The sequence below is a fragment of the Leucoraja erinacea genome, chromosome 19 (assembly GCF_028641065.1).
Source record: "Leucoraja erinacea ecotype New England chromosome 19, Leri_hhj_1, whole genome shotgun sequence".
NCBI classification, from domain to species: Eukaryota; Metazoa; Chordata; class Chondrichthyes; order Rajiformes; family Rajidae; genus Leucoraja; species Leucoraja erinaceus.
Window position 1 is genome coordinate 26835506 of NC_073395.1, and position 14884 is coordinate 26850389.

Genomic DNA, 14884 nt, shown 5'->3' on the forward strand with positions numbered 1-14884 from the left:
TTGATCTTAAATTAATGTCCACCTTGCCATCCTTGGACTAAGATTATTTTGCAAAATGTTAGTTATTTTATCAATATACAGTGTAACAAGGCTGCTTTTGAAATACTTATGTGTGGATATTGAATGATTATGTGTTGTAACTTGTTAAATAAAGAGCTCAGAGAATTAGATGGATAGTTCCATCAAATTGAGTGCACTGACATACTACGCCACCAAGTGGCATCATGTGATTTCCCATTCTTAGGGGCGAAGTGGCCTTGAAGACACAATACAACGTCTGGCATTTTAGAGAGCCAGAGAGGAAGGGAATAAACAGAACTGAGTGATAAATAATGTTACTGTCATGCTTTGGGCTGGGTGTGCCATATGAAATGGTTGTAGGCCAGATACCCATCAACCATGGGGAGAAGCATGGAAAGAATTTCAGTGGAAGGATCAAAATCGATTCCACAAAATGCAATAAAAAATGATTTTGTCTTTTCAAGTTTGCAAGAGTTATAGACCGCACATCTTATGTGAACACCTATTGGATTCGAAATGAATATAGATATGAATCATACACATTTGGGGAAATAATTCTCAGCTGTTATCACTAATGCCTACAGAAATACAAGGAATACGTTTTATCCAAAGTGAAGAGAACTATAATCTCAAACCGTGTCCTTTTGCAATAAGAACCGTTTCACCAACATGGTGCTTATTTTAAGAAATGCAAGCAAGGCCTTGCAAAATGCCCACTTTATCACGACTTTCAATGGCAAGCGAGATTGACACCGTAGATACTGTGTAGATTCATTTCTCAGTAAATCAAGTTCGCCCCCGGTTGCCTGCTGAGAGATATTTACATTCATTGTACACGAAATAACGTGCAAGGCAACTTTCATTTACTTTTTCCCCCTCCGAGTTAGATTGCCTTTTGTTATTATGTTTCTGCTATAACTTATTTGCTGATAATAACTTACAGGCAGAATCCCCCCCCCCCCCCCCCCCCCCCCCCCCCCCCCCCCCCCCCCCCCACCACCACCACCACCACCACCACCAAGATGCAGGCAAAAAAATAAAATCATAACCTATTGGAGCCACAGACATTAACGATCGTTTTTTCGAAATGCTTTGCATTACAATGGGTGTGAGAAGAAAAGCTTGCATTTATATGGTGTTTTTAATGTTTCATTCTGAATTCCCAGAGCTTTTCACATCAAATCCATTTGAAGGGTAGTTAGTCCCTGCCTGCTGTGAAACTGTGGCAGCTAATTTGAGCATCGGGGCGGATTAGGACCACTTAATGCACGGGAGCCGGATACATTTAGAAAGGTCTATCCTGCATTTGCTCGATAGAGGAGATTTTCGTTCCTGTAAGAAACCCACAAGGGGCTGTAAGTCGCCCTGAACTGCCAGTTGCGTGTGTGTGAGTGCGTACGCGTTGCAAGAGGTGCAGAATCTCCAGATAACGCTGGGGGGGGGGGGGGGGGGGGGGGGGAGGACGACCTCTCTTCAGCTTCCCGGACATTGAAACACACCCTCTCATCCTCCAGCGCTGCCTCTGCCGCTACCAAAAGCCCCAGCTATCAAACTCTCTCTCCAGACCTCCCTTTCCGTATAGCTGGCGGTACTGTGAAGCCAGGGCGAAGTATGTTCTGCAGCTTGGCGATGCTACTCACACTGTCTGTGTTTTGGGCTGTTTGATCTTCCGGACCGCGGGACCAGCAGATTTCATCCCGCTCTGTTCCACTTTTGAGCTGCCGTCACCGAAGTGAAAGCGCACGGATATTATGGACTAGGAGGGTTTGTTTTTTACCCCCCTTCTACACAATGGCATTCACGATCTTCAGCACAGTCCTTGCACTTGTTCACATCACACCAGGTAATGTCCTCAGTTTCCCCGCGGCTATCAAAAAATGTTACCAGTCTGTAAAGTGACAGGGGATTGGCATACATTGCATAAGCAAAAAGTCTTATCATCTGAACGCCTGTTGAGAGACAAGTTTTTTTTTTAACATTGTATAGGTGGACAAGGGCTAATATTTTATTAATTAACCAGTTGGTTAAGACTATGATAAACGCGTTGGGTTGGTAGCGAGGCTTTGAGATTATATAGATAAACGAGGTATTTGACAATAAATAAATACTTTAACATTCTACGGGCGAAGAGGGGGGTTTAATGTCAGGCAGGCGAGCAAGAGATGGAGCACACTGTATGTACACAAGGTGTTTGACGTCCGATAGCTGGACGAGCAGTTTCAGATCCCTATAGATTGTCACCAGTACGAGCACTGTATATAAAAATAGTGTTTCATATCCACGAGATAGACGCGAGGAATTAACGTCTCGGCTGTGGATCAGTGTTTTAACACCCGACAGATCAGCGGCGATCTGAATACACTCTGTCTGAACCCAGTATAATATCATTTAAATGAAAGATGGATTTAATATCCCGTGGATTAATGCGAGGCTTAGCGTAGTCTAGAATGATATACAAGGGATCTGACATCCTGTAACAGAAGCCAAGATTTAGCATTATGTGGATTCAACATTGCAGTAAGAAGGGTTTAACATCGTGTACTGTAGATAGATCAACCCGCTTCTAACATCCCGCAAAAAGATTCAACCCAAGAACGATTTCAAACCAGAGCCATTCCCTAGTTAATCGCAGGTACTTTTGGGGAAACGCGTGCCACATTAGAATATTGGCAGACAATCAATTTGAGTAGTTGACTGGAATATAATCCCGAGTTCAATGTAAATATATTAAAAAATAAACGACTGTATATATATTTTTGAGCTGCGCTTGCTTTATTTCCCACCGCTCATTAGATCTTTGTACCACGTACATTTAATGCAAATACCGCGGATGGATTTAAGAGCAAGAATGGTGCGCTTTTAATTTGCACGCTTGTTTTTATCATTCGGTTCGGTGGTCGAAAGTCCAGTAATATCCGGTGGATATCAGTTTTAGGATTCGGTGTGGATCCAGCCCTGGAAATCGACCTCTTCTCTGCTTTGGAACTGGATGGGTCTACAGAGGGAATCGTACAAGTCCAGGGATACCACAATGGAAGCAGGGCGTTCTTATTCCGAGGTAACCCGGGCGCCAGCCCCTTTAACAAACCTTCCTTGGGCGAGAATCCAAACTGAAATGACATTATAGTTTAAACGACTGGTTCAGGAGAAGTGCGAGCGCGGAAGGGAATGTGGGCGAATTGGGGACATGTTCGAGATTCGAACCCGGCACGGGGAAAGCACGTACAGGTTGAGATAGTCACTGGGTTTCGCTGTGCACCTGCCTGCATGTTAAACATGCTGTTTGCGTGAAATTACAAAGTAGAACCCCCTGCATGGTTTGATAAGATGCTGTGTGAAACCTTACTTAACGCCAGATCAACACTTAAAAATAAGCTACTATCGGTATGTCATATGATAAATCAAGCGACAGGAATAGTTGATACACAGATAATCCCCTTTCTTTACCCGAATCACACAAAACATCCGCGGCAGTCGGTGAACATAAAGATATTTATGGCAAACAAAAAATAGATTTAAAATATTCTCTCAACTGAAACTAATGAACGAGGCGCGTTGATAAGACCTTCCTGGCAAATGTGTACATGTAAGTCCAGTACATATTCAATAGATTTTAAGAGCGCGTTCATTCATTCTGCTCTGCTTGTGACTTAAACAAAATGGGATTGGGTACAATGATGGTATGTTTTTTTCTTAGAGGGCAAATGCTGGGTTTATTAATCATTTTATTGTAGCTTCAATGCTCAAAACAACTCAAACGTTATTGCTGTCTAGGATTTTACTGTGCACACATTGGCTGTTGTGTCAACATCAGGGAGATGGTTGCTCTTCAGATGTATTAGATTAGCCATAGGATGGCTTTGGAATGTCCCCAAGATGTAGCGGAACCAACACAAAGATCCTTCTTTAATAGAACAGGCACATCTAAGAGTATCCCACACAATCTTGATAAGCAAGAGATCCAAGCTAGGATTTGATTTTCATTGGGATTTTGAGCTGTGCAAGCCATTTTTTGAACATAACATACTGATGGCTTACCAGTATTGAATTCTGTTTGATAACACTCTCGTGAAACACTCTCGATTGTTCACAATGTCCAAGACATTATGTAAATGTAAGTCATTGTAAGCTAATGAACTTGCATTTTCAGCACAAATGTGATATCACAAAAACTAAACAAACAGCTAATCTTAACAATCATGCGTTCAAGTAATACTGAATAAACATGTTTTTACTATAAATTACAACCAAATCCTCCTATTATCAGTTGTGTAAAGAAAATGATCATGGGGTTGTTTGAAAAGTTAATTCTTTGAATGTGATTGTTGTTAGCAAAGTCTATATTTATTGCCCGATCCTAGTTGCTCTTGCAAATATAGCAGGGGGTAACTGGGCCAGGGGGATGGAAAATCACAAGCTTGCAAATCTATAGGTCAACACTCCAAACCCAACAGCATTGATCCATTATAGAGGTCAACAAAGAGCCACTTAAACCAATCCAACCATCCCTCTCTTGGTGTGTAGCATCAAGAGGTGCCAGCACATCAACTATGGGCGATGGAAGGTGATCATGAGTGATGGGAGAAGTCTAGGGTTACAAATGGGGAAGGTGGTGATATTGTGGCAGCAATTATATGATGCACTGTCAGCTTTGACTTGTGTAGATTTAAGGTGGGGTCTGGAAAGGTGCTCCTCCTGGCTTCATGTTGAAGCATGTTTATTTTAAACACAGAGTTTGCTTATTCTGGGATATACTGACCCCTTTAAAGGCTAAATGGAGACATTTGTGGTGGATACATCAGATTAATGCAGATGTCAGGAGGTAGACACTTTATTTGCTGCAGGTATTGATGGCAAATTTCTACTTATGGTCTACGGCTGCGAAGATTTCATACTCCTGGCTCCCATATTGAAGGCTCAGGAGGCAATTAAACACTTGAAAACGGGTATAGTAGTGAACATATAGTAACCTATCATAAAATTAGTCACACTGGAATTATTAGAAGAAGGGTCTCGACCCGAAAAGTAACCAATTCCTTCTCGCCAGTGAGGCTGTCTGTTCCGCAAAGTTACTCTAGATTTTTGATTTGATTTGATTTGATTCAACTTTATTGTCATTGTCCATAGTACAAGTACTGAGACAACAAAATGCTTTTTTTCCCATACAGCAATACAAATTAAAAAAAAATAAAAGCACAGAACACGATAGTCGCTAACATAAACATCCCCACAGCGGTATCAAAGTTTCCCACTGTGAGGGAAGGCACCAAAGTTCAGTCAACCTCCTCGTTGATGTTCTTTGATGTTCACCCTTGATCGGGGCCTCCCGAGCCCCCCGCAGTCGCCACTATGGGCATCCCGATGTTCAGGCCCCTCTCATGGAACTCCGACGTCGGAACGGAAGAACATCCTCAGTGGCCTGGACCTCCGAATCGGCCACTTCCTACCAGAGTCCGCTGCTCCCAAAGTCCACAGGCCGAGCTGGGTGGAGATTCAACACTGGCGGCCCTCGGCAAAGGGTCCCTGGACTCTGCGATGTTGGTCAGCGCCACCCACGTTGGGAGCTCCGCAAACCACAGCTTCGGGATGTTGATGCAGCACGCCCAACACTCCAGAGTTTGAAATGGCGATTCCAGGTGAGGCATTGCCTGCTCTGTGATGTATCCAGCGCTGCGCCGCTGCTGCTGAATCTCTGATCCGGTCCCCGGCAGGAAAGGCCGCGCCAATCCAGTTGGTAGGCCGCGAGGAGTGGGCCGAGGGCGCGACTCGGAGAATAGTCGCATCCTCGCCACGAAGTGACTGAAAACAGTTTCACCCCTTATCCTATCCCCCTCCCCCACATAAAATACTGAAAAAAAACATACTTCAAACAAACTAAAAATAAAAAAAACTTAGAAAAACAAACAGGCTGTAGGCAGAGGCAGCCATCATGCCGCGCCCCCGGATGTAAAAACCAGTGTGCCTATCTTTGTGTTTAAACCAGCATCTGCAGTTCCGCCCTACACATACTTATCATTATTATTATTCAATTGATGTCAGTAGAGCTTATCAATATAGGAGCTTCTTAGAGTTTATCAAGGTCAATCAAGATTTTCTACATCATTAGAATCTATCATGTGGGGTAAAAACTGACGGGTTCAGGCAGCATCTCAGAGAGAAACAGAGTTGATGTTTCAGGTCAACAACCTTTCATTAGTTCTTATAAAAACTCAGTGATATCAATCGTTGACTGTTTCCCCCTCCAATGATGCTGCCCAACTAGCTGAATACATCCATCATTTTCTGTTTATATTTCAGTTTAAACATCTTTTCATGTACCATGTGGGATTCTGTCAAACAAAGAAAGGCAAAAAGATTTCTATAATTAAAACGTTATACTCTTTACACAAAATGCGCTTACTATACAATACATTATTGGTTGGATTAATACACCAGCCATTATTCACACAGCAATATCCTGCAGCAATCATTCACTAAATGATCAATTTTCGAGAAGGTTGTTGGTGTTTGCCAAGGGTATGTTGTCGATCAGGATATTTGAAATATATATTTGAGTAGGTTTAGTGATCGCTAAGTTTGACCAAAGAAGAGGGTGAATGTCAGTTCAGTTCAGTTTCAGTTTAGTCTAGTGTATTGTCACATGTAGGGAGGTCCAGTGAAAAACTTTTTTGTTGCTTGCTAACCAGTCAGCAGAAAGACAATACATGATTACAATCAATCCATTTACAGTGTATAGACACATGATCAGGGTATCTCCATGTATCTCTAATCTTATGTATTGTTTGACGGACTGTGCCATTTCCGAATGTAACACCTTTTTATTCTGCTGTCCTTGACCATGTGCTTGAGCCCTAGAATGTGGCTTGAAACTCTGGCCAATATTTTCACTATTTGGTACATAAAGCTCTGAACAACATCTCAAATATTTCTCAATTCCAGCAGCCAGCGATTAAAATTGACAGCTGGACTCTTCTGTTGCTTAAAATTGACAGCTGCTGTTTTGATGGCCAAGTATTGTTGAAAGCAATTTTCAATTTTCAATCTCACCTAAAACTGAGCAAGCAGTCCACTCATCTGAAAGAGGTGTGGTGGTGTGCTTATTGCTTGCTTAAATATTGCCATCTTAAGTGGACCCAGCAACTCTTGTACTCCCAAGATAGTTTAGGACATTGACAGCCTATTCTCGGCCTTGTCCTGAGATCACTTCAACCCAGGTCAACCTGCCAGAAGTCTAACATGGGACAGTGTATATTCCACCTCGGTATGGCTCAAACAACTCATCTATATTTCTCATATGGCATGGAAGGGGACTTTTTGGTCACTTTAATCAATACTAACTCTCAAAGCATTCCACGCTGATACAAGCAGGCACATTCCTCCTTCCCCTCATAAACCCACAACTTCTTATTTGTTTAATCAGTTTAGTTCAGTTTAGTTTACAGATACAGCATGGAATCAGGCCCTGTGGCCCATGCCAACCATCAATCACCTATTTGCACAATTTTCTATGTTATCCCACTTTTGCATCCACTCCCTACCCACTGAGGGTAATTCACAGAGGCCAATTAACCGACAAATCTGCAGGTCTTTGGGATGTGGAAGGATGTCACAGAGAGAATGTGAAAACTTTGCACAGACAGCACCAGAGGTCTGGAACGAACCCTTGTCTTTGGCTCCGTGAGGCAGTGGCTCTACCAGTTGCACCACTGTACCATCCTTCCCTTCAACAGGACTCTTTGGCTGCTTTTGGATTGTTTGTTTCTTTATAATTATTATTTTGATATTGGTTTATTATTGTCACGTGTACCAAGATAGAATGAAAAACTTTGTTTGCATGCTATCCAGTCAAATGATGCTATACATGAGTACAGTCAAACCATATGCATGTACAAAGGTAGTACAAAGAGAAACATACTAGTGAAGAATATAGTGTTTCAACATTATAATGTTACAGTTACAGAGAAAACTTCAAGGTCCAACTTAAGGTAGGTTGGAAGTTCAGGACTACTCCCTAGTTTATGGGAGAACTGTTTAGTAGTCAGAAAACAGCAGTGAAGAAGCTGTTCCTGAATCCAATAGTATTTGCTTATAAGCTTTTGTATCTCTGCATGAAAAGAGAGGGGAGAAAAGGAAATGACCAGGTTGAAACTTGTCTTTGAATATGCTGGCTGCTTTCTTAAGGCACGGATTCAATGCTGGGGAGGTTGGTTGGTGCGATGGACTGAGCTAAATCCACAATTCTCTGCTGTTTGTTGTGGCCTTGGACAGAGCTGTTGCCAAACCAAGCTGTGATGCATCCCCATAGTACTATTTCTGCAGTGCATCTGTAGACGTTGGTAAGAGTCATTGGAGACATGTTTAATTTTCTGAGTCTAAAGGAGTAGATACAGTGCTGTTCTTTTTCAGCCATGGCTTCAATGTATGTAGCTCAGGACAAACGTTTAGTGTCAGTACTGTTTAATTGTCATTGAATTAATTGTCTTTAATTGACAAATGTTTATAGTCAGTACTGTTTAATTGTACTGAAACGGAACAATAAAATACTTACCTGCCACAGCATAACAGGTCTGTAAACACAGAACTTATTAGACAAATTGTTAGTGAAACTTGCTCTCAACCATCTCCGTTTCAGCACCATTGATGTTGATTGGGGAGTGTACTCCACCAGGCTTTCAGCCACGCTCCTTCATTTTGCTAAGATTGTAAAAGTATTATTGTCTTGACAGCATGTTACCAAGCTCTCTATCTCCTCCCCATACTCCGTCTCATCATTAATATCCTATTATTAATAACTTCATAGTTAATGATCCTGCCCATTGCGGCAATGTCACCTGCAAACTTGTAAATGGAGTTAGAGTGGAATATAGTTACATGCTCTTGATTGTATAGTGAATAAATTGAAGGGGCTGAGAACGCATTCTGATGGGGCACCAGCGTTGACATTTATTGTGGAGGATATTTTGGTACCTAACCACATGGATTGGGGTCTGTGGTTCAGAAAGTTAAAGATCCAGTGGCAGAGGGGTTCAGGAATTTGAAGGTGAATTTAATTGGGATTATGGTGTTGAAGGCAGGACTATAGTCAATAAATAGGAGTCTGATTATGGGATGTGGATGGACTTTAAAATGAAACATATGGCGTATGATTAGAATCAACTGTATGCAGCTACGGTGACATCAAGACACTGCCTCTGAAGCATATAAAACAAATTGATGGCTTCTGCTTGTCAAAATGATTAGTAGAAATGGCTTTTATTTAATACCTATGTATAGGTTCTGCAAGAACGAAAAAGTATAATTCACTATAAAAGGCACTGAAGTATTTGATTAAGGTCTTGTACATATTACACCTTTCATGTTTCATCAAGAAAGCATTCAGGAGGTTTTGAATACTGGCTCAAAGACTTTTATGCTGAAATGAATGGTAAGAGATTGAACTCGATTTTTGCTAATGCCATGAATGTTAAATTATTCAAGTGTTGCACTGGCATTGTTTTTTTCATATGCCAGTGCAAAATGTATTTAATATCCAATGAATTGAATCTTTCTTTGCGTGTACTTCACCATGTGGGAGATGGGGGGGGGGGGGGGGGGGGAATATAGAATGCAGCTTTGTAAGTGCTTTCCGAATAAAGCCACAATCTCCTTTCAAGGGAATCAAGTCACGTGAGCTGCAATGTGTTGGAGCATCTTGATAATGCCAGCCTTCTGCTGCCTGGCCTTTAGTGCTCATTTGGTTCCAGGGAAAGGGATCTTATAATTTTCAGCTTGCCGGTGAGCGCGCTGGAAGCTATTCCAATAAAGCAAACTTTGACAGATGCTAATGATTTACCAGCTGAAGAAGGGCGTTAGATGCTGCTTTACTAAACATTAATTGGAATGTAGAATGATGCATCTTAGAGGGAGGGCATTTGGCCCATCATGCATGTGCTGGCTATTCAAACTGTCCAATTGTTTCCCTCTCATTCGTCTTCACAGCCCTATAAATTTTACAACATATAGATAATACCCTTTTGAAAATTATTATTGAATCGCCTTCTGATCAGCTTTCATGTCATAACAACTAATTATAACATGACAACTCTTTGTACAGAGACTTAAAAGACATTTGGACAGTACATGGACAGGAATGGTTTAGAGTGATATGTGCCCAAATGCGGGCAAATGGGACTAACTCAGATGGGGCATCATGGTCGGCATTGACAAGATGATTGACAAGTTGATTGCAAAGACTCAGTTTCTTTGGCCCATCATCAGGTGAAAAAAATCATCCACTATGATAATAAGAAAATTGGATAGGACAGATTTAGATGGATATGGGCCAAACGCTGGCGGGTGGGACTAGTGTAGATGAGACATGTTGGTCGGTGTGGGCAAGTTGGGCCTAAAGGCCTGTTTCCATGCTTTATGACTCTATGAGCCATTGACTGTTTCCCTCCTAATTTGCCTTTGGTTCTTTTGTTAATTGCTTTGTATCTCTGGCTATGACAATAATGCTCATGGAAATAGGTTCTATCTCCAGAATTTAAATATTTTCCTGCTTTTCAATATCCTCTTTAAATACACTCTTTGCTGCAACGAGAACAATATCAATACCTTTTTACATGTATGTCATCCCTGCTGCATTTTAAATGAATTCTTCTTTGATGCTGCCAAGGTCTTGTTTTCCTTTTTAAAGTGTGGTCCCTTGAATTTAACCTGAGCTGGATCCTAACTAATGTTTAATGTAGGTCCAGCCTACATTCTGCTTTCTCTTCCATGTTACTATTCTTTCATTAAAAACATATCTAGTCGAAGACCTGCAAAGTACATCTCTTTTTTCATATACACTCTTTAAAATTGTGCAAAACAACAAACGGTTGAACAAACTCATTGGATCAGGCAGCATCTGTGGACGTAGGTGGGCAGCCAACATTTCAGGTTGAGACACTTCTTCAGACTGATGGAGTAGAGGGGAGATCACTGGTGTAAAAAAGAGACAGGAAGGGGTGAGGCAAGAGGAATGAAATGATACACACAAAATTCCGGAGTAAAACTCAGTAGGTGAGGCAGCATCTCCGGAGAAAATGAATAGGTGACTTATAGGGTCGAGACCCTTCTTCAACTGAGTTACTCCAGCATATTGTGTCTATCCACCTATCACTTGCCCACTCTTGCCCCCCCCCCCCCCCCCCCCCCCCCCCCACAACCTCATTGACCTCTTCTCTTTCTCCCAACTATCTCCCCTTTACTCCATTAGTCTGAAGAAGGGTCCCAACCTGAAACATAGTCTGTCCATTTCCTTTTGAGGAAGCTGCCTGACCCACTGAGTTTCTCCAGCAGTTTGTTTTCTGCTCAACATTCCAACATCCGCAGCTATGGTATCTCCCTTTAACATTCTACCATCTAATGTTTTTCCTACAACTCCTTAAATGTTCCAACCAAATTAAATTAGCTCTATGACTGGGTCTCAAGAAGGGTCGCGACACGAAATGTCACCTATCCATGTTCTCCAAAGATGCTGGCTGACCCACTGAGCTACTCCAGCACTTTTCTAAAATTAGTTCTACTTCTCCATTTTAAACTTCACCTACCTATCCTTATGTGTTTCATACCTGACTATCTTTGTTCGCAGGGAGTTCATTATAAGGGTATCCACTGTTAACTACATTTCTGAGTTTTGTGTCAAATGCAGACTTTGAAGTTATGTAGCATTTTTATTAAAATATGTAGTGATTCCACCGCCCACCATGGGAGGGCAGCACTATACACCCTCCAACCTGAAAATAACAATCAAATTTGAAACTCTGCCAATTTTGAACTCATACAACCACAGTCCAATTGGTTCAATCCCAGGACTTTATTTGTGCTGGGCAGCTTAAAGTTCGGCAAACTATTTGAATAAGATGATAAAACCATATACACAATAGTCTGAAGTCTGAAGAAGGGTCCTGACCAAAGATACTAAACTTGGTCCTGACCTGAATCATCACCCATCCTTTATCTCCAGAGATGCTGCCTGACCCATTGTGTTACTCCAGCACGTTGCAACTTCACAATAGTTTGATTGCCTTCATTAACCATCCCCATTGAGAGAGATTCAAAGAAGTTTGTGAAAGATAATTTGACATTAAAATATTTGATGGTGCCTATCATTTACCAGTTCATTTTCCCCCAGTGCTGCTTATACGACCCAGATTAATTATTCTCTACGTTTCCACTGACTTTATACTAATTAAATTGTAATTGCCAGATTTAACAATCTCCTTTCTGGCATCCAAAGAGACTCAAAAGATTGTCAGCAGAGCCTCTGCAATGACCACTCTCCAGTATCTAGGATGGATTTTGTGGAGTTTGTTAGTCCTCTACATTGAATGCTGCCAAACTTTTTAATCCCCTCATTTTGTTTGTATTTTTATTCTGACTAGCATGACTGACATATTTCCCCTAAGTGTTGCATTGACGGCATTCTCTTCTGTGAAAGATGTGACCTATTCATTTAATTACAGCCACGCCGTCTGATCATGCAAGGCAGACCATTTCCCTTTTGCTCCTTAATCTCCTGGCCCTTCCTCTGATTATCTGTTTAATATTTACTTATATATAAAGTACTTCTTGGTTCTAGTCTCTTTGGCTTTCTCTTGTATTTGGGGGTAATTAGCTTAATTCACTGAACCTTGACCCTAAAATGTATCAAACCTTTTTCTGTTTCATTTTAATCTCAGTTCCTTTAATCATACTGGAGCTCTAGAAATGTTATCTCTCTCTCACTGAATCATTTACATTTCATGTGTCTGTATTTTATTTCAATTCACTTGAACTAAATAGCTAGTCATAGAGCCACACAGCACAGAAACAGGCCCTTAGATCCTACTTGCCCATACTGACCAAGATGCCCCATCTACACTAACAACATCTATCGATATTTGGCCCATATCCCTCAAAACCTTTCCCATCCATGTAGTTGTCCAAACATCATTTAAATATTGTTAATGTAGCTGCCTCAACTACCTCTTCTGGCAGCTCGTTCCATATACTCACCACCCTCTGTGTGAAAATGTTCCCCCTCCGTTCCTATTAAATCTTACTGAGATTGAGAACTCGTAATCTGATACCAAGACACCAACTACTCTTTCAAATTCAGCAAGACAAAGGAGATTGTGATTAACTTCAGGAAGCAAAGCAGTAAACACACCCTGGTATACATTGATGGTGTTGAAGTAGTCGATAGCTTCAAGTTCTCAGAAATAAATATCCCCCGCAACTTGGCCTGGACCAGCCACGTCAAAGCCAAGAAAGTCCACCAACACCTCTACTTCCTTAGAAGGTTTAGCACATCCCCAACAGCCCTCACCAACTTCTACAGATGTGCCGTAGAAAGTATGTTATCGGGATGCATCACAGTATGGTTTTGGAAGTTCCATTCAAGACCACAAGAAGTTGTAGAGAGTTGTTGATGTAACCCAGACCATCACACAAACCAACCTACCTTCCTTTGACTCCAAATATATTTCACACTGCCCCGGCAAGACTACCAGCATGATCCAGGAGCAGTCTCACCACAGTCACTCCCTCTTCTCCCATCAGGCAAGAGGTACAGAAGTTTTAAAATGCGTACCTCCAGATTCAGGGACAGTTTCTTCCCAGCTGTTATCTGGATCCTGACCTCCCAACTACCTCATTGAAGACCTTCGAACTATTTTCTATTGGACTTTATTTTGCACTAAATGTTGTACCCTTTATCCTATATCTCTACACTATGAACGGCTTGATTGTAATCATGCATAGTCTTTTCTTTGACTGGATAGCATGCAACAAAAAGCTTTTCACTGTACCTTGGTATACATGACAATAATAAACTAAACTAAACTTAACTAAACTAAACTCCTCTCCTCTTAAATATATGTCATCTGGTTCTTGATTCTTCAACTCTGGGTAAAAGATTCTGTGCATTCACCCTATCTATTCCTTAGGTGATCAAATGCACCTTTATAAGATCATCCCTCAACCTCCTGTGCTCCATCAAATGAAGTCCTAGCCTGCCCAACCTCTCCCTATAACTTAGGCCCTCAGGTCCTGGCAACACCTTCATAAATCTTCTCTGCACTTTATCCAGCTTAACAACATCCTCATATAGCAGGGTGACTAAAAACTAAACACACTCCAAAGGCAGTGTCCCCAATGTCTTGTCCAACTCAATGGTTCAATGATGCTTTTATTGTCGCATGCAAATGCACAGTGAAATTATTTTCTTACATGTAGTCCAGTAGAGTATTGCCATATCTAAGCACTATCCCCGATGAGCAAAGTGTACAGAAATAGTCCACTGACCCAGCAAGCAAGAGGCGCCATGTGTTGCTGCCATTTTTGAAGTCCATATTTGAGTGTTGCTTGATCCTGGCAAACCCCAGGATGCTGCAGAGCCTCCAGCCATCACTTTCCCTGGACCTGTGGATCACCCTGCGAACGGGCGGCCCTCTTTGTTAACTCTCCCCAACCCCCCCCCCCCCCCCCCCGCACCACTTCTCCTTCACTCTTGCGGCCGACCGCCCCTCCTCTTGTAACGTAACATCACAACTTCTATACTCCCGATCCTCTGGCAATCAACTAAAATTAGCTGCTCTTCAGTTGAGAATTTCCATATTTTCCCCTCTTCTTATTGCCACAGTTACTCCAAACGTAATGCAGTATTGATCTCAATTTCCTGTATCACCAAAGCATGTTCTGCATACTCAGGAACTGAGTTAAGAAAATCCCAATGTTTATTATGTGCACATTAAAAACAAGAAGGTAACCAGGCAGAAATTAGAATCACTCAGGAATAAAGAGGGAATTTGTGCTTGGAGTCAAAGGATGTCGGCAATGTATTAAACAAATGCTATGC

The 14884-nt window shown here is 41.7% G+C and overlaps 1 protein-coding gene across 1 annotated transcript in view; it reads left to right on the plus strand.

Moving 5' to 3' along the window:
* Window positions 1–1494: 1494 nt before the first annotated feature.
* The window catches only part of LOC129706413 (protein kinase C-binding protein NELL2-like), a 229900-nt gene continuing 216510 nt past the window's right edge, over window positions 1495–14884 (plus strand). Inside the window, exons 1-2 of the mRNA XM_055650706.1 lie at window positions 1495–1864; window positions 2951–3079. Coding sequence (XP_055506681.1) covers window positions 1813–1864; window positions 2951–3079 — 181 coding nt within the window. The 5' untranslated portion in view covers window positions 1495–1812. The remainder of the gene's footprint in view (window positions 1865–2950; window positions 3080–14884) is intronic.